The sequence below is a fragment of the Accipiter gentilis genome, chromosome 13 (genome assembly GCF_929443795.1).
Source record: "Accipiter gentilis chromosome 13, bAccGen1.1, whole genome shotgun sequence".
In the NCBI taxonomy this organism is placed as follows: domain Eukaryota; kingdom Metazoa; phylum Chordata; class Aves; order Accipitriformes; family Accipitridae; genus Astur; species Astur gentilis.
In genome coordinates this window covers 34,150,472-34,177,763 of record NC_064892.1, presented here as the reverse complement: position 1 = coordinate 34,177,763, position 27,292 = coordinate 34,150,472, and the positions used below count along the sequence as shown (strand labels likewise).

The window sequence follows — 27,292 nt, the reverse complement described above, 5'->3', positions numbered from 1 at the left end:
GATAAACTAAATTTTAAATGCATATTCTATAAAAGCTGTACTTTGCAGTTCCTTCTGTTGTTGTCAAAAAATATCTTACATATACATGGACATACACACCTGAGGTACAGCCTTTCAGTTTATTATTTAAAATACAACTTTCAGGTCACATGATTACTATGCACTGACAGTATTTCCATTGTAAGAAATCATCAATTTTGACTTAATGATTCTTCATTTCAAGGTTAAGCACTTTCCCAAGTCTCAAATCTCTTGAAGAAATTCCTTCTTTTCCTCAAAATACTTCTGAAACCACTCAATATGTTCAATCTTCTGTTTAACACTGAGGTATGGGTTTTTCGAAAGCCCGCAGATGACTAGTTCCATGAAGTGGCGAATAGGTCCTTGCTTGGGAAAGTCTTCGAGGTGTTTCTCCAGAAAGATATGTTCATGAAATTCAGCATCATCCTCCATCCCTAACAGATAGAGAAAAAAAAATGACAAAGGTATCATAGCATAACAGCAAATGTAACAAAGTAAAAGAGATATAGTTTGCAAATAATCTTAAATTAGTAAAATTAACAGTTGTGCGCCTTAATTCTTTTGCACAGTTAAGCCAACCACACAGAAGTGGAATAAACTGCAGAATTTCAAGACATTAATTTCTCCCTCCACACAAAAAATGTCAGCATATATCATCATTCCATATCACTTCCATTTTGTGCTCTCATTTATAAGAATATCTAATATTCAAATCAACTTTCTAGCTGGTAATCTCACTGAAAGCTGATGCCAGGCTGGGAGTGGTGAGAATAATTTTTTTAAAAAAAATAAATAATAAAAAAAAAAAAATCAATCTTCTTGCTAAAAACCTGTTTGTTCAACACATGAAAATTTTGATTCATCATGGCTACCACCTTTTAGACTGGGGACACTTTCTTAATAAATTCTATAAGAAAACACCGATTGCCTAAATTCTGCAGAGGATTAAAGAATACAAGCTAGCCTTGAACAAATGATGCACCCTCATTAAGTACCTAATATTGAACAGCTAACACACACTTGCATGTTCATTCCAAGTCATGGTTTTAACACCCTATTGCTATCAAATGGACACAGATTTCTAACACTTTCTAAATCTGTGAATGTATGCCAATGTAAAAAATTTGTGTATCTCACCAGCTGCTACTCAAGTCGTAACCAGTGCAAAAGATGGTGCATTCAAAAGCATCCAGAGGAACACAGGACAAGGGATTATTGTAGATCTCTAATCAAGCACAGCTCAGATCCTATGGTAAATTTTTGTTCTCTGTCCTGTGGATTTCCTTTGCTGTTGTTCATACTATGATGCTAGCACACACAAGGCAAAGACTTAGAACACAAATTCCTACATAACAGAAAAAAGGCTGCTTTCACAGTTCCCAATTCTGAGATTAAAAACTGGGATTTGCAACTGAAAGGTTTTTCTTCAGTTAGGGATACATGAAAATTTTTATTTGATCACAATTTTCTATAGATTTGTAAATGACATTTGCACCTTTAAATAAAAATTTGTTATTAGAAAAAAAAATATTTCATGTGAACATTTCCAGATGACAAAAATGAAAAGTCTACACCACAGATGTTAAGTGTACATGTTTTTCTATACTATCTAGGATATGATATATTATTTGACAACATTAAATCAGGAGTATTAAAATTGAGGTAATTAAGCCATGTCAGTCCTAGGCTTCCTTCTGTGTTCTACAGTTTCAGAAGAAATGATTCACATCTCTGGGATGGAGAAGTCTCTCAGCTTGTATTTGTTCAAGTTTGCATTCTTTCTTTCCTGTTTTAAACTTTAGGTACTGCAATATCTGAAGGAGCTGGGAAATACCTCTGTTTTCCCACAGATTTTTCCCAGAAATGAGTGTATCAATACCAGCTACATGCCACATTTATCTCCCTTGTCCTTGAAAAGGAAAGCATGTTTCCTTCTTCAGAAGCTCTCTTCTTTTTCCTTTATGTTAAAAGGAAAAAAAAAAAAAAAAAAAAAAAAAGAATGTCAGCTTTAAAAGGTGTATTTCTGCTGTGCTTGGAAACCTATGTCCACTTACAGAAGCACAGAGATGACCCTTTTACCATGCCACCCACACTGACCTTCCCCCACCAAGGGAAGGTGGAATCTCACTGCACCTGGATGCTGCTGGTTGCTTTCACAAGCTAACATTCTTTCCAGAATTCCATGCTTTCACTGGTCACAAAAATCCAAGAGAACTAAACCAACAAACCCACTGCTGAAAGAGTCTGAGTAATGCTGACAGTAAAAATTGGCCTTCTGGATGCTCTTCTTTTGGGGACAGACCCAGGGTATCAGGAGAGATTCTGTCTAATTAATAGTTTCACCAATTTTCATCTGTTACCCAAAACAAATTAAACCATTTATAGTCTCACAAAAATGCAGGTCAGAAGGAAATATTACATCATGTACTTTGATATCCCATTTGTCAAAGACATGATACATGGTTTGGGGATGAAGTGGCAAGTCCAAACATTTCGGTTAGACCACATATTTCAGTCCTCAAAAAAGTAAGGTGTGCATCACAAAAAGAGACCACAATTGCCCAAAGCATCAGAGGCTGAGACCTCTGGTGGGAACTGATTAGATGAGATATGGTCGCATGACTCCCTCCACTCCCAGCAAGCCATAACTCCTGCTGCATGGGAAGAACAAGTCTGTCCCTCAGCCTCTCTTGCACAGTCCTCAGAAACCTAATTTGGAAGAACATGCACTGAGGGAGTCTAAAGCAGAGGATTATCTTTAACAACCTCAAAGCAAGAAGTCACCCACTCTCAATATCCTATTTCCAATTCCCTATGTACTACAAAACAGAAAGTCTGGGGAATTTCTCCAGCTAAAACACTAACCCTTCCAAGACATGATCAACCTTGCCTTAAAGATGACATCTCAAATGCAGATGTCCATCCTTATAGGGAGTGTTGCTGACATGCTATGAAGATGACCAAGTATCCTGATGTAGTGAAAGATGTCCCTGCCCATGGCAGGGGCTTTGGACTAAATGATCTTTAAAGGTCCCTTCCAACACAAACAGTTCTATGATTCTAGGATTTTTAGAATGAGATAAATCATGCTCTGACAGTAGATCACTAGAATAGACCCAGAATTAGTAAAGCAAGCCCCCCTAAAATGCTTGTGTAACATCTGCCACCTTGCTTGGCAAACTGATCCAATGCTTCTCTGCTGGAACAGCATCTCAGCAAACCAGCCAGAACAGGACTTGGTGAACTTTTGCCTACAGAAGCCATCAGGGGCAACTGAGGCATTAATTTCCCAAGACTTCCATTAAGCCTATCACTTCTGCTGTAACAATCTCTGGCCCACCAGAAGCATTTGCTCCTCAGAATGAGGTGCTAAAGCAAAGTAGCACCAATAATCTGCACTGTCCTTTTTAATGAATGCACTCAGGATCTGAGTCATCAAGGCACAAATGCACAGAAATAATTTTAAAAAGGGGCAGAAATCAACATTTTTCCCAACTTTTTGCCATAGCAAGTCACAGAGCAGAACTAAAGCTACTAGAAGCAGAAGAGGCAAGCAGAAAGGAGGAGGAGTGAGAACAATGTTACGCAAGCTATACTAATGGTTTGCTAATCTGGTAAAAATTAATCAGAGGTCAGAGAGATGGAGAGAAAAAAAGGTAGTTTTCTGCCTAACAGTGACTTCAACCACATCAGATAAGGAAAAGGACATGCAGGCAGGAGCAGACAACAGGGCAGCAGCAGGGCGGGGAAAGACTGCTACTGGTCACTGCAGCAAGCCATACACCTAGCCACATCTTCAGGTGTTCGCACCAAGGCCAGAGAAGTTTTTAAAACCATGACCTTGCCCTGATGCCTCAAAGCACAGCACAGTGCCTTGGTAAAGCACCCTAAATAGAACACCGGAGATGCTCCGGAGCAAAGAAAAACAGTTATAAGCTGTCTTCTTTCTTTTTTACTTTTCATTTAAAGCTTTAAAGGCTTTCATAATGCTAAAAGTTGAGTATATGTGCTTCCTTGATAGAAAATTTAATTACACTTATGTTTTTAAAGCCATGTGCTTGTGACATAAAAGAAAAATCACGCATTTCTTGATACAGAACGAGCTGAGGTAATGTCCTCCTATGGAGGGAGATGACTGTTACAAAATGGCAAAATTAACAGCAGGAAGGGGCATCTTTCTTTTGCAGAGCCACTGAAATTACAGTATGTTGATATAATTGGAGTGAGGTTCTCAAGCTTTTAACTGTGCTTTGACATACCTGATCTGATTAACAGCCTGTGGCTGGCAGTTTGATAGGATGGAATTTACTGACTTGATTATTTCAACCTGAGAGGTGATAGATTTTGCAACGCTCCACTGGAATTTTCCACATGACTAGTCTTTGTGGACAAATCAATAAAGATTCTTGTTCAAGTATATGTAAAGACTCTTTGTCCGTTCACCACCCCATCCCAGACAGCACGGTTCCGGCCGCACTGCTGCAACAGAAAAACCATTGGCCGCTAAAGACGCCTGGTCCACTTACGGCCCCAGACAGCAGGGTTCCAGCCACATTACAACAACAGAAAAACCATTGGCCACAGTGGTTTTAAGCTTGCAAAAACATGAGTAGAGTATACTCGGATTTCTACATGATGGAACAGATCAATTCTGGGAGCAGTGATTAAATTCTGTGAAGAAACTGCCAAAATAGGATGAGAATAAACATTAAGAAACAATGAACCACATTATGCAATTTGCAACACAGTATAGGACAGATTTTCAAAGACTCCCAGCTTCAGATACTAACCTGTTTAGCTTTCAGTGACTGAATCATTCTAAAGTAGTTCTGTTTGATGTCTTTAAAGTTTTTAAAAATACCAAAAAAACACAACCCAACCCACAGCCAACCTCTCCCTGAAGTTATGAAGTCCCCTTTCCTAAAGCATACACTTGCTTTGTGTAGTTGTTCTTCCCTTCCGTAACATTCGCTCTCTCTCTGCTGGCTTAACTTCACACAGAGGCTTTCTTTTTCTTTTTTTTTTTTTTTCTTTAAATGGTAGTAAAAGTAAATACCATGCACAAAGATGTCTAGTTAAGATAGATGCCCAGAGTGAGTGAATATTGTGACTGTTTATTCTTATGAAACAGATACAACAAAGGGAGCAAACAACTGTTTAACACTCGGCCGGCACAGATATGGAACTAGCAGATCTGCTAGCCTGCGATCTGGCTAGCCACTTTGTCTGAGAGCCACAGCAAAGAACAGAATCAGCGTTATAGCACACACGCAGCAGTTTTAAGATTCCCCATCCTCTGGTAGAAGCTTCTTTAAAGAAGCTGCATAGTAAAAGTTATTATGTAATAGACTTCAATGGCCCTGAAAGCATCAGGGCTGAGAGAGAGAGAGAGAGGGAGGGAGGGAAGGAGGGAGGGAGTCCTCCCCTTTTTGGCAGCAGCCAGTCCTCAGATCAGCCAAACCACCTGCAGGACTTCACCTGAAGAGTGCCAGAATGAGTTCATCTGAAGCATCTCTGATTTGGGACAGTTGGAAAGTTGTATTTGTTTACTATCAAATGCATGACTCCTAGCTGAAACACTGTGTTAAAACAGTCAAAGGTCATAACATGCTCTGATTCTCAAAAAAGATAAATATAGACAGATAATAAATGTTAACAGTGCACATACCAGCTTCATTGTCAATTGGGAACTCCCACAGTATTCCTTCTTTTGTCCACTGGATCATCTCCTCAAAACCATTTCGGGGAGGTTGTGCAGTTATTGCTGCAATCTCCTTCGCAAATTCCAGATCCCAAATTGTTGGTGAAGATACTAAAAAAGAAATTTTGTAAAGATCTGTCAGCATCCCAAAGACTTCTCACTAGCTAAACCAAAGTCCTTTAACATTAACCTTTACAGAGACTAATACTTTCAGCTGTGCAAATTTTTCTACCTTAGATGCCAGCATCACCTTTCTCAAATGAGAAATCTCTGTCAAAATGGAAGTCCATTAAATTCTCAAATGTCTGGTGAAAACGTATTCTGAACTCCTAGGGGACAATTTATTTTTAAGCCTTTCACACAGAGCAGGTATTTCATTTTTCCACAATCTTTTTTTCCTTTTTGTCTCTCACAAATTGTACATATGACAAACTCGGAACTTCACTGATGCACTCTGCTAAAGGAATCTTGCCTACTACAGGAGTTTTCAGGAACTTCACAACTATACTCTCCTTCAGGGAGACAACTCAATCTACAAATTACGGCAATTCCTTCCTCAACACTCATAAGCGTCCCAGTTTTTTGTCTCTTGGGCTTGAAAAAATCCTGATTTCCTATTCTTCTCCCAAAGTCAAACAGTGCCTTTAGGGATGCATCTTTCCTAATGCATGTAATTATTACTTTTATTTTTTTAATCAAAGTGTACTCACATGGCAGCAGAGTTACTCTTAAGGAGTTCCTGCCCCTCCACCCAGGAGAACTGGTCATGAGCCCAGACTGAACCGCATCGCTGAAGTGAAGGGAACAAGCTGTTACCACAGGACAGGGAGGAACCGCTGGGAGTGCCTTGGGCTGCTGTCTCATGAGCTGGCCCGAGTCGTGCTCCCCTTTGTTTTCTTGTCTCCCTCTGTTATCAATTCACCCTAAGCTCCTTGAAACAGAGATCTGGATGGGAATTCAAATGATCCATTTGAAGTGGATCCTGGCCAATCAGCTATTATTTTACTACTCATAAAAGTATTTGAAACTAAGATGTAATTTCATCTTTGGCTCAGTGGCTTAAAATTCAACTGGATTTAAAAAAAGAAATCTCCCCCCTCCTTTAAGAAAAAAACAAGATGAGAGGGAAAACAGTATTTTTATGTACTGAAAAGTGTTTTCATTTTTTGTGTTAAATCAGAAAATACTTTTTCAAATTATTTCTTACTTAGCAGGGAAATTTCCAGAACTATTATTCCCTAGCTGCCTACTTTGATTTGAGGGCTGGAGGCAGGAATAAAATACAGATAAAAGACAACATGAGAAACCATACCAGAATGAAAATATTGTCCACATCTTAAAGAATACCTTCTAATAATGCACTACTAATAAATCTAATAGAAGAGAGCAGAAACTCATTATTTCAAGCTTGCAGTAAAGGTGACAAACATTGTATTTTCACCTCTGTGAAACAGAAAATAATACTGGTATTTTATGCTAACAGCTACTGCTATTTTATATTAAAAGTTATGAATAATTTTTTCAGGATGCCAATTTACTTTATAGTTAACATTCAGCTTTTCAAAATAAATATTCAATACATAACACAGAACTTGCTTTTCTGTCCTGTATAAACAATATTTTAATTCATAATCTCCACTAATATGAGCCAAGAAAGTGAAAGCAAATGAATCAAGGTATCAAGTATCACCACACTGGTATTTCCTGAGATTAACATAAAAAAATTTTTTGTCATCAGGCTTAGCCAGTAAGCCAAGTAATAAGCTTCCTGGCTTAGAATATATTGTAGATTTCCTCAAGGCTACCTGGAATCAAACAAGGAAACACCACATAAAAAGCTGAAAGAAGCTTACTTCTTAATATCTACTTGCAAATCCAATAAAGTCCACTTGCTCTCTTACACAGTTTGTGCACATTCCAATTTTGTGTTAAAAAAAAGGCACCTATCTCAACTTTTTATCTCTGGTGACTACTATGTCCCATTGCATCTGTACTGTGCATGCAAAAAAGAAAGGTTAAATTCTCACCATTTTACATGTGTAAATTTGATTCAGCTCAAATGCCAGTCACCTGATCCTATTTGTCAAGATAACTAAAAACAAACGCTGCATCATTCATTGGTTTTATATGTAAAATGGAGCAATTTTAAGGAAATTAGCAGTCTTAAAAAACAGCAAATTGAATTCCATTCTAATAAGCAACTTTCATAGTCTGCCACAGAGGTGGCTGCATTCAGAAAGCTCACAGCTGCTTGAAAATATGCAAATACTACTGACATTTCACTAAAGACATTAAGTAAACAAATTAATTTCTCCCTGCAGTTTCAAGTGTTAAAAAGGAGAAAACTACTCAGCTAGAATCTGGCAAAAACTAACAGTCCTACTCTCGAAATGGAAACAAATATGTATCATTTTCTAAGATATCAGAGAAGAATACTATTTCTTCTGCAGCTGCTGGCTTTATATATAGTTCTAAGTCACCACACTGGAATAAAATCTTTTTTTCCAAAGGGCCTCAGAATAGCTTAGGGAAATCGGCGTATTGAAGATCAGTGCTAACAAGGCACAGTTTCATTGTTCAGAAAGAAAAAGGAGTGAGTTCTTTACACAACTTGCCCATGTTCACACACTCTTAGACAAAACTCAGCCTGCAGTAAAGCTAAGTCTTCATCCGTGAAAGATATCCCCCTCGTATGTGGCATTACGACTGTTCCTGCAGAGCTGTGCCATTCAGTGAATATGAAGGTGGGTCACACCTGTTTTGACACTGGTTTTTGGTTTTATCTTACATGAGTCTTGGCATGTATATTTGGTGAATAAGGAACTGACTGGATAGTCACATCCAGAGAGTACCGTTCAACGGCTCAATGTCTGGATGGAGATCAGTGACAAGTGGTGTCCCTCAGGGGTCCGTACTGGGACCAGTACTGTTTAGTATCTTCATCAATGACACAGACAGTGGGATCAAGTGCACCCTCAACAAATTTGCAGATGACACCAAGCTGAATGGTGCAGCTGACATGCCTGAGGGACAGGATGCCATTCAGAGGGACCCAGACAAGCTCGAGAAGTGGGTCCATGAGGTTCAACAAGGCCGAGTGCAAGGTCCTGCATCTGGGTCTGGGCAACCCCCAGTATCAACACAGGCTGGGGGATGAAGGGATTGAGAGCAGCCCTGCCGAGAAGGACTTGGGGGTACCGGGGGATGAAAAGCCGGGCACGAGCCGGCAACGTGCGCTCGCAGCCCCGAAAGCCGACCGCGTCCTGGGCTGCATCCCAAGTAGCGTGGGCAGCAGGTCGAGGGAAGGGATTCTGCCCCTCTGCTCCCACTGGGTGAGAGCCCACCTGCGGTCCTGCATCCAGCTCTGGGGTCCTCAGCACAGGACAGACGTGGACCTGTTGGAGCGGGTCCAGAGGGGGGACACGAAAACAATCAGAGGGCTGGAGCACCTCTCCTACAAAGACAGGCTGAGAGAATTGGGGCTGTTCAGCCTGGAGAAGAGAAGGCTCCAGGGATACCTTACTGCAGCCTTTCAGTACTTAAAGGGGGCTTATAAGAAAGATGAGGACAGACTTTTTAGTAGGGCCTGTTGCAATAGGACAAAGGGTAATGGTTTTAAACTGAAAGAGGGTAGATTCAGACTAGACATAAGGAAGAAATTTTTTACAATGAGGGTGGTGAGGCACTGGCGTAGGCTGCCCAGAGGCTGTGGCTGCCCCATCCTTGGAAGTGTTCAAGGCCAGGTTGGATGGGGCTCTGAGCCACCTGGTCTAGTGGAAGGTGTCCCTGCCCGTGGCAGGGGGGTTGGAACTAGATGATCTTTAAAGGTCACTTCTAACCCCAACCATTCTGTGATTCTAAACATATATGAAGAGCTTTACAGTAGGTAAAGCAAGGCGTTGTTTGTCAGCCACTGACAGGATCTTTCAAGCTACATATACAACACCAAACAAGAGAAGGCCAAAAACCAATCAAATGTGTGGTCTTGGTTTTTTCCTACCCTGCTTGTGCTTAGCCACCTGCAGAGCATGCTGGTTTCCCTGGGATCACAGCCTTGTGTTCCTTTGCCATAAAATGAATGCAGCAAGTTTGCAGCTTGACCACATAAGCTACTGGAGCCCACATACCCATTCCCCAGGCTGGTCTTACACTCACAGAAGAAAGACTGGCCTTAGTGACAAAAAGCCAGTTTTACCCTTCAAGTTCGGTAACAGAATGTGCTGATTAGTACAGAAAACATTAATCTCTTACACTGCATTGAAGTTTTGCTTACTAAAAATCAGACTTACATTATTCTTTTTTTTTTTTTTAGGTCTGAAAGCAGGAAGTTAAGAGGTCATAAGTCTCCTTCAGAACAGTGAATCTCTTGATATTCTAAAAATTCAGAACTTGGCTTCACTGGGTTTTTCATTATTGAATTTCCACCAACCTGTTTTCAGTGCATTTTCTGTTTCTGGAGAAGCCTTAGTGAATATATTAAGCCTCCCTCCTACTTTGAGACTTCTATAAACAAAAAAGAAAAACGATATTTAGCATTTCACAACACTTCAAAACGTTGCCAGATAACAAATTTAAAAGCACAAAATATTCTTATGAACTAACAGATCTCTGGAGAACAAGAAAAAAAAAAAAAAAGAAAAAAAGAGATAGTGACTCTTACTAAATCCTCAGGCTTTTAACCAGAGAAAGCATTTATGACTTTTTTTATTCATCTGTAACAGCTTCCCAAAACATTTCCGTGTGAGAGAATGAGCATAAATCAAACATTATATTTACAGTCATTTTTTACTGAAATATTTAGGAATCTGAACAAAGCTAAACAGTATCAAACCACAGTACTCAAGGAGTTTTACAAAGTTGCAACTAAAAAGCAAATCTGGTGATTTGGGTTTTTTCCCCTGTAAAAAATATTGCATAATTCAGGAAGAGAAAAGGCAACAGCTAAATCAAACAATTCCTCCTTTATTACATAAATAGCCTTTTTGGAAGATTACACAGCCACCTTCTCTGCCATATGGCAAACACTCAAAAGTATATCTGTATAATATATCTTAAATAGCATCACCCTGATGCTCTCTCTTCTGAATATAAAAATATTTCACTCTGACCATCTATTTTTAATCATATTTATCTTTAGCATAAGCCTATACTAAAAAAAAAATTAAAAATCAAAGGGTCCAACAAGTACTCAAAAATAAATTTTCTTAAAAATGGAAACAAAGAAAAGCCAATGCCCTTACTGTAGAACACACTGAACTTTACAACAAATGATTCTCTTAATCATACAATCTTCCAGGTTTCCACTGAAATTCTAATAGTTCCTACTTTACGTTACTCCATATTCACTATTACCCTGGCAATACTTGCCCTTCCTGACCTTAAAATTTCACCTCTCTGCATTTACTGCAGATTTCTGATGACCACAACTACTTCTGCAAACCTGCTCTTGTCATATTATATTTTACTGATGTAACTACCCTGCATCTATTTCAGCACAGAGCAATCTAATTACAAAACCTTTAAAGAATGTTGATTTAGGATTATATTTTCCTATCTGTGTGCAACTCCCAATAACATTGGCCAAAGATACAAGCATGACTTGGAAGAACTTTTATTTTAAAATGACTAGTTCAAATTACTATAAGGCAACATCACTCATTTCATAGAAATCTACTAACTCGATTTAAACTTAGATATTCTTCCTAACCCATTCTTTTCATATTATCAGTAGATAAGTACACCTGTTAGGTTTTCAGGGACGCAGGAGAAAACTTAGGACTGAAACTGGAGACAGTTTGCTCATTACAAGGATTTTAAAAACTATTTTAAGATACTGTTCCTGAAGTTATATACCAAGTACAGTTTCCTCACACAAAGAGGGCAAGACCGCTTCTCAGATATCATAAATTTAATAAGTGTTCTCAAACATAAGTGAAATTCACTTTACTTTGCAGTATGTTAATAAATGAAAAGTTTAGCAAAGATATAAAATAATATACACTGTATGAGAACGTAATAGCTCAGGTTTTCAGTTTATACCTCTAGATCATATTATTTCTATTCTTTCAAACTTCAAAAAACTTTTAATCCAACACCTTAAAAAAAGTATGTCTCAGTCAGTTAAGAATCATACTGTAATAACAAAATTACTTTCATGTGACTACCAACTCTGATATTTATCCCCAGATTAAAAACATCTATAGAGTTATTCAGCAGCTGATAATGAAGTCAGTTCCCTCGCTCCTCAAACTGGCAGCTTAGAGCTGAATGAAAACCCCAGGACTGAAGCATCTAAGTCGGGAGGGCTTGGTCAAGAACCTTGTTCCAATTCTCCCCTTCAACTTCCATTACAAGAAGTGCAAGAGCACTTTCTACAAGTTTTGCATCAGGAAAAGAAAACACTGGCTGCTGGCCTTAAAACATTGAAGAGGCCCAAGACATACTTCCCTAACACACCGTAACAGTTCGGTATTTCAAGAACAAGGAAGTTACTCAGAAACATTTCAGCAAGCAGGTTAAGTTCTTCTAATGACTGGCTATAAGCCACTTCTCTGAGGTTTTTGAGCCATGTTGATCATGCAACACATATATATGTGTCCCAATTTGTTCCTTATGGGAAGACACAATTCTCTGTCTACAACATACTGAAATAGATGTCTCGGCCAATGAGGGGAGAATATCGCACATCTACTCGCCCATAAATTTATGCCTTTTTTTTTTCTCTTAGTTATCCAAATTCTGCCTTCAGCATTATCTATCTAAACACAAATGACTCCCTCAACTTCCAGCCCCTAACCCCAAGAAAAAGGGATTAATTTGCAGAATAAATTAATGATTAGAGAAGTTAATCTTACTAAAACCAGAACCACTAGAGAAAGAATATACTGAGAAGGAATGCAATGATGAGCTGCCATGGGAAAATTGGAAGACTGCAGGCAAGCAAGCATAGCTTACAAGACTAAAATAAAAATTTAAGAGCACTCCTTAACTTATTAAGGAACACACTGGCCACATAAACCAGCAGCAGGATAAATTTAAGGAGTACCCTGAAATCATCACGTAAATTATAAAGTTCATTTCATAAACAATTATAATGTCACAGATGATAGAGAAATCAATTACAGAATGACTTATCAGTTGCAACAAGGTGGTAAAAATAAAAAAACAACTTTAAAATCTCTTTAAGACCCCAACAGAATGGATGAAACTTTTCTAAACATAGAATATTTATCAAAGTTTTCTATTAGATCAAAGTAAGCCTTCAAAGCCTCCATTTCCCAGAAAGTTAAGAAAGTGATATAAAATTGCATTATGCATAAACGAAAATAATTTAAACTAGTTAAAACAAACACAATTACATTTCAGCACCAACTATTTTTAATTACCTAAAATTTAATATTTAAAAAGTGCACGTTATTTGATTAACTGGTTAACATTAATTAGTGTGTTCTCACAGAAGTTTATTTCAATGGTAACTGTACTTTTCTTGAAAAATACTTAAGTAATTTCTTTAAGCTCTGAAGTATCACGGTAACATGAATATGTACAACTAAATCTAAAATATTATCCAGTAGTAATTGATTGCACACTTCTTCTATTGGAAGGAAACACAACAAAAATACCTTCTGGACTCAAAAGACTGAGGTGACAATCTTCCACGCCTGAGTTTTTGACCATCCTCATCCAAATCCAAGAAAATGCGATTGGATATCCTCACACTTCTCTGAGCTGGGGACTGCCTTTTAACTGCCATTTCTGAAATGACGTTGCTGAAATTAAAAACGTGAATGTAAAAACTCAACAAATCAACAAAGCAAGTAAGTTTGTCATATATGTCAACCAGAAACTCCACTCTCAATTGGTTTCATAAGCCTCCATGAGACAGAATTATACATTCCTCACAGAATACACCCATTTTTAAGTCATCAAACATTCAACTCTTACTTTTTAAACCACCTCAGTTGTTACATTCTATATAGATTAAAAGTGCTATTTTAGCCTACTAAAACTACGGTGAATGCTTTCTTTGAAATTATTTAGTTTCTAACTAAAAGAAAAACTTCATGTATCTGCACACCAATATTCACAGTGTGTGCTAGGTATGTTTTCCTTGAGTAAATAAGGAATTTCTCTGGATACAAGGAATACGCTGACAAAGGGACGTAAAAATCACCAGGTTTTTGAACAGGAACCAACACTGCCCAGGGACAGAGCTGTGCTGCTGCAGACCAAAAGGAAGCTTGCCTTCACACATGAGCTGACATGGGTCAATCATGCCACCCTAATATGTAGGTCACCTTTCCTGATCCACTGCAATCTGTTGCATTGCATAATCATATTACAGCATTAACAGACCACATCTTCCTTTGTAATTCTGTAGTCAAAATCATACGTGAAGAGCAAACCCTCTGATCTCTTCCAGCGCCATACACAGCTCATTCTGAACGCAACGGGCAAAACACACCATCTTTCTGCCTCCACCGATTAGACCCCTTAACCGGTAAGTCTGCTGGTTGGTAAAGACCAAGTTGGTAATTCTTCCTCACAGTTACCCTCTCCACCCAACTGCTTCCAGTAACACACAGTCATCCAAAATTGCAGTGCTCAATTTTTAAGACATAAATATGGTCTCAAAAAAATAAAAATAGGCCAAGCCAAAAATACTGCATATCCATTTTATGGAAATCTGAATGAAATTCAAACTATGTTTTTGGCAGTTTAAGTCAAAAGAGATTTTACTGACAAGAAAGAAATACTTCTGGAAAATAGTAAAAGCTAATTGCCACAGTAACACAGTAGGATTTCTCTTCGGTCTTAGATGTGGTTTCAAATGGCAGACCAAGAATACCATAGCTCTTCAAGCACCTACTCTGAAAGAAAGGCATCTGAAAACAAGTTTGGAATGTTTTTTCCTTTAAGATTAAAATGAAATTAATCTCAGATTAGTTGCATATCTCACACTCGAAATTACTCTATGAAGTGCCAATTGGCATTAGCGAGCTGGTGTTGGGCCAGAGGCTTGCCATGCTTCTGGGGGTCCATGGGACATAATTCCTAAGGTCAGCCACGCAGAGCCCAGCCCAACTGTTTGACTCAGCTGCGACCTAAAAGGCTGGAGTGTTCTCATGCTTCAAGGGCATCAGGCTTGCTCAGAGAAGCTCTCCTCACAGCTGACCTTGATTTATTTGTGGTTTTGCACAGTAGGTCTGGATAGACTATGCTACCAAGCTATCAGAGCATGCAGTCAATGGTATTGTATTTCTCACTGGGAAGTCCTAACGTCACCCCATCATTGGTATATGAACATTTCTGGCAGCAACATTCATCACTCCATCATTAAAAGTGCCCCTGTATTAACTAAAAATAAAACTAGATGAAAGATGTTTTTAATGCCTTTTGTAACGAAAACAATCAGATTACCAAGTCATACTCCAACCCCAGTGTACCTACAGTGGTTAGATACTACACAGTATTACCTCATGCCCCAACTCGAGCTTAAAAACCTAAGTTCCTAGATACTCCTGCCTTCCAGAGAAGGGAAGAGGTAGAGCTTTTGTAACAACCACAGATTCTCTCTCCTTCCTGACTACCAACCAATAATTATAATACTAAAAATGGAGCCCCAAGGAGCTTTGGATATATGTTAGCCTAAGCTCTGAATTACTTTTCTTCTTCTTCGCCCAAAACAGGAGCTGGAATTTCAACTTGCAGTGCTGCAGATTTTATTTTGGTATAGTGCTGTTGTAATTTCCACTGAGTGAAACTTCATCGCACGCTGAGAAAAATAAATTCCTGTATCATTAATATTTTCCCCTCCTAGCGAACACACTGTCCTCACGCTGTCTACAAAACAAGGCGATGAGACAACTGCATCCAACAGTGACCTCTGGAGGCCATGCCACAATCCTGGGGAAAAAAAATTCGTACGAACCAAAAGATCCGGACAACGTACTATTTATTTCATACCCTCATAAATCTCAATAGCAGTATCCCAGGTTTCTGCAGCTGAGCATTATACGGCTCTACTGCTTGTGGAGGTATCTCATTTTTAAATAGTTTTAAATAACAGAGGACCATATATTGGGTTTTAAAATGTGTCAGTATATGGAATACAAAACCTTTATGGAAAAAAATGAAAAGTTAAATTGCCCGTATTTTCTTGCTGTCAAATAAAAATCAACACAAAATAATCATGTATGAATAAAAGTAATTGCTTTCTAATATATTAAAAGCATTTTAGTGCCTTCTGCTGGACTTTCTAAAAATCAACAGTTTTAACACTGATCAAGAAGCTGAAAGTACCAAACTCATCTCAAGGTCTAACTGTGAAAGGTTACTATTAACCAAGTTTTCAGCCATGAAAATCAGCAGGAGTTGCTGATCTTTCTAGAAAACTCATCCATTGATAGGGTTTCAAACTCTTACCTAACTATTAAGGAAGAAAACGGAACTTTCTGGCATATAATTAAAAAAATTAACATATATTCCCAGGTGGAAGCAAGCTAGTTCACAGAGCTGCCTCAGGGTGCAGAACTTGCCAACTCAAAGTAGAGCAAGCCAGCCATGACATTCCTCACCAACCAAAAAGGCTGGTTTTAGTTGAGGAAAACGCATTTTTCTACCCATAATGATTCATCCACAAGCATGTTATAAAATATTGTAATAGCACATCTTAACCCATCAATCAACTATATAGAGGCACTATAAAAGCTGAAGTCCCTGCAGCTATAGATTTCTGAAAAATTTAAACTCTCTTTCAAGAGAAAAAAGCCTTTTTGCTCAGACTACAACTTCCTTGGACACCTTTTTTCTTCCACAGCAGCTACAGCTGGGTAAGTGCTTCAGGGAAAGCACAATGGGTGGCAAGGACAGCAAGCCCTCAATGCCAGTAGGCAGACCAACCACTTTTAGAGAAGAGTACATATGCCTTAAGGAATAGATGCAGGTGCATATGAGGTTACCCACTGCACGCATTAGCTCAGTCAGTATCAGTACAGTCCTCCAACATCTTATCAGGTACTGAAGTAGGTTCTAATTACATTTAAGCTGGCCACCCACAGCCGATGCCATTATCAAGATGTTTGTGTACTCTGCTCTTCTAAAAAACCCAGTGAGAGAGATGGAACAACCTCACTGGTAATTAATAGTTTAATGAACATATGCTTTATACAAAGTAGTCCTTATTTATTCTCCTTACATTTGCAAGTGTCCCTTAAGTTTTTGGTAATACTCCACACAAAAAAAAAACAAACAAACAAAAAAAACTAAAAAGCAGAACCACATTGATTTTACAGAAAACAGCCAGACCTCTAACATTTAAAGCTACTCATTTTGGCTACAAGAGCCTGTGGAGAGATAAGCTTCTGTCAAGTTCTTGAGATCCCTTATATTCAGGCTGAAAGGACATTATGAAAACAGAGCACACACACAGCCTTTGGAGATGCTTGCATGTACTACCTAAAGCCATACTTCCTCCTGAAATAGCACAGACTTCACACGTTTAGACGGAATTTCATTCTGCTCTCCACAACCACCATTAGCACTCTTGGTAGAGAATCACGAATACAGGCTAAAAGGGAAACTTGCACAGTCTCTCCCTTTTCCCTTTACAACCTTTGAAGAACACGTGTTCTATTTAACAGTTATTCATCAAGCATTGTATATCCCAGTCTCTTCACAACTGCCTAACATAACTTATTTGCAAGCATCTGTCACATTCTTCCTTAGTTTTCACTCACTTAAAAGGCAGACATCAGCCACAAACATCATGAGCCGTTAGCTTGTTGGCTGCTCTGTTTGCAGTACATTGATAAACATACAAAGCAGATCCTTTACTAATCCCTAGAGCAACCTACAAATAACAATACATGGATCAAACTCAAATCCTGGTTTGGGACAGATTCATTTTCACAGAATAAATTAAAACTAAGATAAGCAGCTTGCAGTTCACACGGCAAACAGCCATAAAGAAAGGTTTCACATTCCTGTTTTGCTGAAGATCAAATTTTCTGTTTAGTTCAGCATTTCACCTGGATTTAATGCTTTATTTTCTGAGTAGTTATCTGAATAACAGAAAAAAAAAAAAAAAAAAAAAAAAAAAATCTGTCTTTAGCCATCATCCAAAAGAGCAGTATGCACAACTGTTTCAGTTTCCAAACAAATGTTTCTCATCTGTTTGAAAGCCACACTGGAAACGGAGCTAAGCCAAGAGATGAGTTTCTTGGATTGACTGGAAAGTTTTGAAAGGAAGGGTGGGGCTATAAATAGAGTTGCTCTAGTTCAGTTCTGCAGAGCTGTCATGAAAATTCACCAGTCCAGACGGAACGTCTGAAACTTCTACAAATCCGTCCATTGTGTGAGAATTTCGGAAGCTTGAGGGGGGGGGGGGGGGGGGGGGAACCCCAACAAACAACCCACAAACCTGTTATTTTGCTAGCCCGTCCAAGCAAGTAATGATCCTGGGCAGAAAAACAGTTCCATTTCTGCAAAACCATTTTAGAATGAGGATGGCAAAATTTAGGGTGTTTGGTATAACTAGACCAATGATGTTCCCAATATTCATTAATTCCAAGGATAGCCTGTCCAAATGTAACTTTTAGAGCCATCTTTCCAATACAGAACCCAGTCACCTTCAAGATGACATTGCAAAATCAGGATTTCAAACATTATTGAGAATAACATTCAATAAACAGACCGTATGTTAATAGTTCCCCCTTTTTTCTGTTTATCTGTGGTTTCTTCGTGTCTTCTTAGTTGTGCGAGTAGTTCTGATTCTGTCTGTTTCTTGTTGAGTGGTAGGGAAGACGCAACTGCAGAAGCAGCCTCAACCAGTTCTGGATTTAAAGGCCTGCCTCTGTAAGAGACACAACAGATATGAAAACACAAAAAAAATAAAAGCCTTAATATATTTAAATTGTCATTTCTGTACTGTCATTTTAGGTCTTAACTCAAAAGTTAGTTACATGTTATCCCAAATGGGGGTGGCCCGGGGGACAGGCAGGTTTGCCCTATGTTGCACTAATCATCAACTGCCAAATGACACTGACAAGCTCTTGTTCTCAAAGCTGGGAAAATGGCAGCCCTACAACACTGCACAGCCCATCGGACGTGAATTTGAAGACCACAGGCAGCATAGGCCTGCGGGGTTATAAGCATGATATAACACATTGTGGAGGGGAGCCACTTGCAAGACTTGACAACCATGACGCCATTCTTAAAACATGTTTTTACTTCTTCCTCAGTTTTATTTTATCTGAACAGTATTTCCCCCCTCCCATTAAAATAACTTTCCACAAGGAGATGCTAGTGCTACCTTTCAAAAGTCTCAGTGCAGAAAAAGGTAGCATATTGTAGAAAGCGTACACCTTTTGTCCAGATTCTCCCCTGTGATTTACTGCAATCTACATCTGTACAGCACATTCCCTTACAAGATTCTTTTCCATACTTGGAAATGGCATTTGATGCTTTATTTTGTCCTTGATAACAAAAAAAAAAAACAATTTTAAAAAAGGAGAAAACAGGCTGAGAAAAGTTTGTTATACTTTACCTCTGGATCTCTTCTGTAGTTCTCTGAAGCACAGTACCTTCACCGTCTGGGCCTTCCAGCTTGTTTGTGGCTTGCTTTTTGGTCTCACGTGTTTTCAACTGTTGGAGTTTCTTCCTGTAGCTCACTTCTACTTTCATATTACCAATAATGTCTAACAACTTCTGCTTTGGTGTTTCTGCTGTACCCCCCTGCCTCTTTGATGCCACTTCAGTGGTGCTGTCTTTGGAAGCAGCAGATTCATCTTTCTCAGTAGAAAGCACGCTGCTTGTGCTGAAGAGTTTCTGTGTTTTGCTAGAGGACACACACAGTTTAAAAAAAATAAATAAAAACCAGAAGTTACAAAGAGGGTACAAGGCTATATTTTGTAAGCCTACAAAAAAACCCCGTCAGTTACAACTGTCCAGACCTAACTGAGTGCAAACTGAGTACATGTCAAACACGTACCTTTTGACTTTTGAGAAAGGCTAGGGCACTATTTAAAACTCTTGATTATTTATGGTTTCTTCATCACAAAAATCAAGTAAACAACTTTACTTCCTCTACAAATAAACAGTGTTTATCTATGAACTTAAAACTTTTAAAGTATCTCTGCATTAGGTAACAGACTGAGAGTTTGAATCTACTGGTACCAGATACTTAAAGTCATTAGTACTATAGAAAACTCAGTGAAACTCTTAAAATGAGGCAACCAAGAGATCACTCCTAGCCACCTGAAAAAAGATTGTACACACTCATTTAGCTTCACATTGTTTCATACTTGTAGCACTACTACTGATCCCATTCCCCTACCCTATGCCCTGCAATATAACAGCCAAGCATTTCTGCAGCCGTATGGGAAAATGGATCCTGCTCCAAGAGAACCCAGTAACAAATAAAAAAAGTTATTTTGGTTATTTTTCCCTCTGGAACAGCTCCTCTACCTACTTTACCACATCACTGCAAAGAAACTAAAACTGGCACGGTACAGGCAAGGATATGAAGCCAGGGACAGCAGGGAGCAGCTCAGGATATTGCTACAACACAGACACAACTGCATTCTCTGGAAAAAACACCACAAAATTCAAAGAACTGTTATCTTTCACATTCTAAAATGAAACGTTTAAAACTTTAGATTCACAACTACTTTTGTTTAAAAATCACCTTCAAGTTACTAAAATAAAAAAAAAACCTTAAAATTAAGTATTTATTTTGATTCAAAATAAAACACTTCAATAGATCTTAAAACACTTCTACAAATCTGAAGGAATTTTGACACACCTCCCCCTCCCCCACCCCTTTGGCTAAAAAAGAAAAATCTGCTAGCATCAGGAGGCACCACATTATCATTTCAGTCACTCTGCACTTACTAAAATGTCATCGTTAAATTGTCAGCATTAAGCCCTAAATTTCAATGTTGAGAAGCAACAGGAAAATTTAAAGAACGCTTCAGAACCACAATATTGGGAAGACGGTAGGAGTCCCGCCGTTTTACACTGAGTTGTTCTCCACAGATCTTCTTCAAAGACACGTTTTTCATTAATTCAGGCCGCATGCTCCTTAGAACTATTTATCCATTCAGAGATCTTTGCTTGCAGCGCCAGAAAAACACAGCAGGGCTGCAAGCCTTAAACATTTAAAGCCAGCAGTACGCTGCAGTTTGCATTACGGTATTTCACCCACCGTCAGGTTTGTCTTCTGCTCGGAAAGCCTAGCCTTACAGCAAACAGAGCTCCAAAAAAACCCAAGCTGCTTTGCACATGGAGAGCATCAGAGCTTGTTCAACAATCCCGAGGAGGTTCGGAAAAAAAAAACCCAACAAACCAAAAAACCCAACCCAAACCAAACCAAAACATAAACGCACAACTGACTTTTCACGAAAAGCAGTCAACACCTTTAATAAACCCCCCCCCGAACTTCCCAGCGCCACGTTCCGCCCGGGCCCTGGGCAGGTCCCGCTGCTGGCAAAGCTTCGCCCCGGCCTCACCGGCCCGCTCCACAGCGGGACAGACGGACTCGGGCACCGGCCCGGCCCGGCCCGGCCCGGGCGCTCCCGTTTAACGCCAAGGCCGCCGGCGGCCACCTGCTCCGGGGGCACAGGCCGCGGCGGGCCGGCCCGGCCTGCGGCGACCGGCAGCAGCGGCAGCGGCCTTCCCCGGGGCGCTGGGCAAACCCCGTCCCCTCAGAGGGCCGCGGGCCGCCCTCCGCTCACCGCCCGGCAAAGCCCCCGCCGCCGCCGGCCGCCCTCTCCCCCAGAGGAAGGGCCTCGGGGGGAAGCGACGGTACCTGCGAGTCCTCCCCTCCAGCCGCGCTACGCCCGCCGCTGCCTCCCAGCCGCTCGCCGCCCCGGCGAGGAGCCCCCCGGCGAGGCGACGGCAGCCGCCGGCCGCGCCGCCCCAGCCACGGACGCGGCCCCACATCGTGTCCCGGCGCCGTCCGTGTCCCGGCGCCGCCCGTTCCTTCCCCGGCGCTGCCGGCTGGGAACAGGAGCCGCGCTCCAGCGTTCCGCGCTCCAGCGTTCCGCCCGGTCCTCCCCCAAAAAGCGCCCCCAAACCGCCCCGATTCCAGCCAAGCCGTTTCCCGACGGGTTTTCCCTCGGCGCCAGGAGTTGCGGGCACGCCAACCAAGTCTTGGGATGGCCCTCGCGAAGCAGCTGGCGGTTGGGGAAGACCTGGTACCCACAAGGGCCTCCGCTGGGGCCGCAAAGCGCTTGCCTCTGAGGGTTTGGCGGAGGAAACAAAAACACCTGGGTTTGTTAAGTTCATACGTCTAGAAAGATGGTTCTCGTTATCTGCATCGCTGAATACTCACTAAATCGGCTCTGCGTTAGGGACACCAGTCCTGCTCCTCTGGGAGGATGGCGCACCCGTGCCAGTTTCCTGAGCGTTAAGTACCTATTTCTGGATATTTAAGAGATTTCAACAGATTTGAGTTCCCAGAAGCGTCTTTGCTTAGACTCTTGTCTGCAGTACAGACGAGGACAACATGAAACATCCAGCAGCACCCAGAACTGTGCTATCAGGGTATCTGAACGGCAAAGTTACCCCTCCAAAGGGCAGATGAGCTTGTATTTCAGGGCATAAGTTGCTTTCAGAAACGTAAAAGTAACTTCCTTTATAGCCAGCCAATTCAGGTGCCTCTCGCCTTTCCTTAAAGCTCGTGGTACTGAAAACATTAAATATAAACCACTGGGCCTTGGGTTTCAGCCTGTACCGTGCTTTCAGTGCATGGCTGGTTCCACAGGGGGGTTTCGGCAGCCAGCTCCTATTCGCTGCCTCGCTTCTCGCCCTTTGCAGAGGGAGCGCAGGTCCCGAGGAGGAGCGTGGAGCCCCTCTCTGTGTCCGGCACAGCTGCCGCGCTTTTTCGCCTGTGCTTCCCTTCCAGCCGGGTAGCAGATGTCAGCCGCAGCTCAGAGGTACCACGTAGGAAGCACAGGCCAGCAAGGGAAGACAACTTTCTTTTTCTGGACAAAATCTGTCCACAACTAAAGAACAACTGGGCTTACAAATACTGAGGAGATGAAATCTGGTGGTTTCCCAGCCTCTGCTCCAGGATATGCCCGTGATGGTTTTCGGGTGTCCAGCCTGGGGACAGACGTACAGCGTAACTGCCTTGAGGCCTTTACCTGTTGCTGTGTAAAATGGCTTCCTGCTGTGAGCACAAATACTAACGGGAACCCTGATCCAGCTGGAAAAGATCACAGGAACTTCAGATGTACCAGAAGTGGAAGGAAAATACTGGGTCTGGCTCAAATCAGTCTGAAACCAAACTGAAAACAAAAATCCAGTGAACTGGGAAGTGCTGCTGTTGGCCAGTTTCCTCAAACTGTATGACTTATGGCAATACTCACTCGTCCGTGTGCTTTTTGTCCTACAAGGGTTTCTTTTTTCCTATTGTATGCAATAGCCAATTTCCAAGTGACTTTTTTACCTTTGGTACACAAATGCCCCATATTTCCCACACACAGATCTTTCAATCTAGGTAACTTCACTACCAAATGACTTTTACTCCTAAAATTCCACTCTTTTGCATCACAACCCTCCTTCCCTGTGAGCTGCTGCCTGGTAATATCGCGTTGCCCTGGCTTAGGCAATGTACCAAAACAGTTCCCAGAGTTTGGTCGATATTCAGTAACTAACTCTCTAGAACTCCATTGCATGCCTGAACCATTAGTCATTAAAAAAATGGATAGAAGTCTTACAAAAATGTCCAAGAAACATACCATTTTCAGCTCTGCATGTTGGTCTTTTGGGTTGCTGGTTTTGCACAAGATTTTAAGGGTAAGTATTCGCAGCTGACTAATAAACAGGCAGAAAAGGCTCACGTAACTCCATAGCAACTGGTAGTTATCAAGAATATTAAGCCACCTAAGAAAAAAACAATTTGTTGTGCAGTCAAAGTATAGAAAACAGAAGCTGGAAGTACAATTCTTACACTGCAAAGGCACATTCCTCCAAAGACCTATTTCTGCTGTAAATCAGACCATATCAACACAATCCTTGAACACAGCTGAACACCTCTGACATTTTCACTCCTGTTGGAATCAGTAGTCACAGCAATATTTGTGTTATCCAATCTGCTCCAAATTATTTTGGTGGTCTTCAGCTGCCTTTTCACACAGCAGTGCATCCTGCGCTGCCCAGCTGCACCATTTACCTGCATGTTCTCCATTGTTTGAGAGTCACAGTGAGCAAATACCAGGTGATAAAATGGTGGCTGCAGCTAGCCTCCTCTCTCTCAGAATGATCCCTATAGTGAGAACATGGGCTTTTTTTTCCCCTCAGACTTGCACTATCGCTCATTCCTGTGCTTCCAGATAGATTTGTAGTAAGGTCTTCAATCTCCACGTTTACTAGGAAGATGCCACAGTCCAGGAAGTTCTAGAATTCCAAAGGTGGTGGGACCGTCTACGCTAGTAATTAATTTGGCGCAACACAAACAGAGCAGCAGACCGAAATGTCTAGTGCTGAGGCTCCTCACCTCTGACTTGGGGGGTCTATTTTGCATTAGGTTAGGGCCAAATATCCTTCTGAAACATGTAGGTCAACGCTGTACCGCAAACCTTCACTTCATTGAGTGCAACCTACTCGCTGTCCCCTCACTTGCAGTTGACAGTAGTACATCAGTACGCAGATCACTATCACCTGTGTAAGGCCTTACATGCAGAAGCCATCTTACTTTTCCTCCATGTACAACCCCCGTGTGGTATGGTACTGCTTGATCCACCTCTCCAGTCTGGACAACGTCCACTGCAAGGTGCTGGGTGAGTTCTGATGGTCTTGTTTCTGCAGCTCTGGCTGCTATTCTGGGATGATATTTGCAAAGAACTGACGTTCATCCTCCCGGGCAATGAGGATTTCCCTAAGAATTAGGAAAGGCAAATTGGCTTTCAGGGAGCAAATTGTTTGCCTGTGGTTGGCTGGAGATGGCGGGCCCAGGAGATAGGCTTGGACTGCTGGTATCCCGCAGGATGGAAGGGAATGCACATTGCAAGGAAACCCTTCCCACTCCTGTGTCAGACAAGTTCCCATGACATCCCCCTACCAGCTTTTCAGCTCCCAGAAGTTACCCATCCCTCCAGTGCTGAAACACTCTGCTCAAGAGGGGCTGTGCCCCTCCCAACACACAGTGGGCCATCACGTCCCAAAGCCAATCACCCACACCTAAGCCAGACCTCTTCAGTCCCAGAAAGCACTTCCACATTCCTGCAAAGCTCTCTGCACACGTGTCCCATTTCTGTCCCGCCTAAATCCTTTGAGGGCAAGCTTGAAGTTGAGCTCCAAACAAATTGCCCATTTGGACCTCCACACCAGCTTGGTGGAGGAGCAAAAAGTACAGTTTGGCTTCGTAGACACAGGTGCAGGTAGCAGAAATAGCCATGTGGTGGCAATACGCTCACTGTAGTGCTGCCTTCGCAGCTATAAAATCTCCCGGGCAACATTTCAAGCACTCTCACCATCTCCATCTTTTGCACAGGGTCCAAACAAGCAGATCAGGCCTGGTGGTCTGCCCGAGAACGTGGTTATGAAGCAGCAGCCTGAAATACTCAAGGCCTGATGTTTCAGCAGGCAGCACGTGGTTTAAGGGAGTATTAGTCACAAGCTTCACGGCATTAGGGGTTAGATGTTTTTCACCAGCTGGATCTTCCAACAGCGCTGCAGTCCTGCTAAAAAAGAAGTCAGCACACAGGTCAAAATTCTTTCCAACTAAATAGTAATGTCTAAGTATTTCAGGTCATTTGAGATGCACAACTAACAATCACTAACTGGTTACCACAGACTCTGCAATTATTTCTACATTAAAGCAATAATGTCATTTACAGTTCGATGTATTTCTAAAAGCATTTGTAACCTAGCCTGCTCTTCCTTAACAATTGCCATATTTTGAAGAATAGCCCCAAATCACTTAAAAGGAATGTTTCAAGTAAATAACCATATGGAAAAATCATAGCCTACAATTAATCAAAAGTGATGGAAAAAAATGTACATTTAACTTTCTGGTATTTGTGCTGCTTCTTCCTTGCTTTGGGCTTTGAAAGTAGGAGCCATCAGTTTTAATTGGGGGAAAATACCACGGATCTAAGCTGAAATATGTAGGTCTGCATGTCTCAATCCACGCATCTCAGCAGGGATTGCAGGTGTACAGTGCTTCCCAGAAACACTGCCTGGTCTGGCAGAGTATCTGGAGTACTACTTGATCAGCGATACATGTTATAGCTACTGCTCACCTTTCCACAGGCTGTACAGTGTCCTACTGCCTTCAGCTGTCCTACTGCTTCTGATAGGCCTTATTTCAAGCACTTCAGTTAACTGCTAATAAAAAAAAAAAAAAAAAAAAGAAAAAAGTTCTGTGCAGTTTCAGCTGAGGGAAGCGGTATTAGCGCACATCACAGTGGTTCAAGCCACTGTATGCCATTTCATATTCCCGAGAACCTAGGAGCACAAAAGTGACGCCTCAGCTTAGGAGAAGTCTCTTGCTGATCTGCAGCAAATGTCTTATGAATGTCTGTCCACGTCCAGTTTAATGTGCTACGGATCACTGTCGTTCACGCACCAGCAAAGCTAGAGGGTTTAGCAGCCATCAGAACAGGGACACCTTTTTTATTTGTATCTCCATGATTATTTAGCTATTCAATCCAACTAAAGAGGCAGAAGAAAATCTTTTTTATTTTAGTCAGCATCCAAGATGCCAGGTATATCTTTCTAAGTTTAGACAGAAGACTGTAGACCGCTGTATTTTAAGTGTAAGACAGCTCCAGACTGGAATGGCTTAGTCCTCTGACACGTACGTTAAACTTAATTTTATATTTTGGGAAAGGGGGAGTAGTCATTTTTAGTTTACGTAACTGTTATTCAGTCATATGGTACAAAAAAAGAATGACATTTAAACAATTTGTCAAATACTGCAAAGGAGCAGGAGGCAAAAGGCCCCTTGGCCGGGCCGCAGCTGCCGGGTGGACGGATGCTCCCCGTGGTTCCCCTCTCTACACAAGCTGCCGTTACTTCAGGTTACTGAATTCCTAAATAAATCCTTTCTTAAAAATAAAAAAAACGCACCCACCCAGCCAAAACAAACAGATGCTGCGGTGCTAACCCACAAACAGGTCGGTCCTGCCCAGTAAGCCCACCGCTCCCGGGTTTTTGGGGAGGTAAAAAAGCACTGTTCGACGCCAGCGAGGGCCAGGCAGGGCCTGGCAGCCGCCTGGGCCGGGGCTCCGCCGCCGCTGCCCGGCCGCAGGCTTGGGGCGGGGGACCCCAAAAACCGGGCCCCGGCCCCGACCCCCCGCCGGCCGTTTCCCCGCCCGCCCGCCCGGAACCGCCGCTCAGCCGCCGGGGGCACCCCAGGCCGCCCGGCCCGGCCCGGCCCGCCCACCGCCTCCCCGGCCCGCGTCTTCCCCGGGGCCGCGGCGGGGGCCGCGCCGCCTCCCTCGGCCGCCTATATAGGGGCGGCGGCGGCGGTGGCGGGACGGTCCGGCCCGGGCGGGCGGCGTGCTGTGGTGAGCGGTGGTGCGGGGCGGGGGGCAGCGGCCTCGGCCTCTCCGCGGGCTG

At 41.8% G+C, this 27,292-nt stretch overlaps 1 protein-coding gene and 1 long non-coding RNA gene across 2 annotated transcripts; both read right to left on the bottom strand.

The window, feature by feature from the left end:
• Nucleotides 1-105: 105 nt before the first annotated feature.
• On the bottom strand, nucleotides 106-21,678 carry MRPS31 (mitochondrial ribosomal protein S31). Its single transcript, XM_049815700.1, has 7 exons — nucleotides 21,531-21,678; nucleotides 19,269-19,559; nucleotides 18,417-18,575; nucleotides 13,345-13,491; nucleotides 10,152-10,225; nucleotides 5,690-5,833; nucleotides 106-455 (listed from the first exon to the last, which is right to left on the bottom strand). Exons 1-7 carry the CDS (start codon nucleotides 21,662-21,664, stop codon nucleotides 244-246), a joined length of 1,161 nt encoding a protein of 386 aa, XP_049671657.1. The 5' UTR covers nucleotides 21,665-21,678; the 3' UTR covers nucleotides 106-243.
• Nucleotides 21,679-23,321: 1,643 nt separating this feature from the next.
• On the bottom strand, nucleotides 23,322-27,046 carry LOC126045102 (uncharacterized). The gene is made up of 4 exons (XR_007507907.1): nucleotides 26,838-27,046; nucleotides 25,972-26,056; nucleotides 25,201-25,410; nucleotides 23,322-24,605 (listed from the first exon to the last, which is right to left on the bottom strand). It is a non-coding gene; the product is annotated as an uncharacterized LOC126045102 (long non-coding RNA).
• Nucleotides 27,047-27,292: the final 246 nt, after the last annotated feature.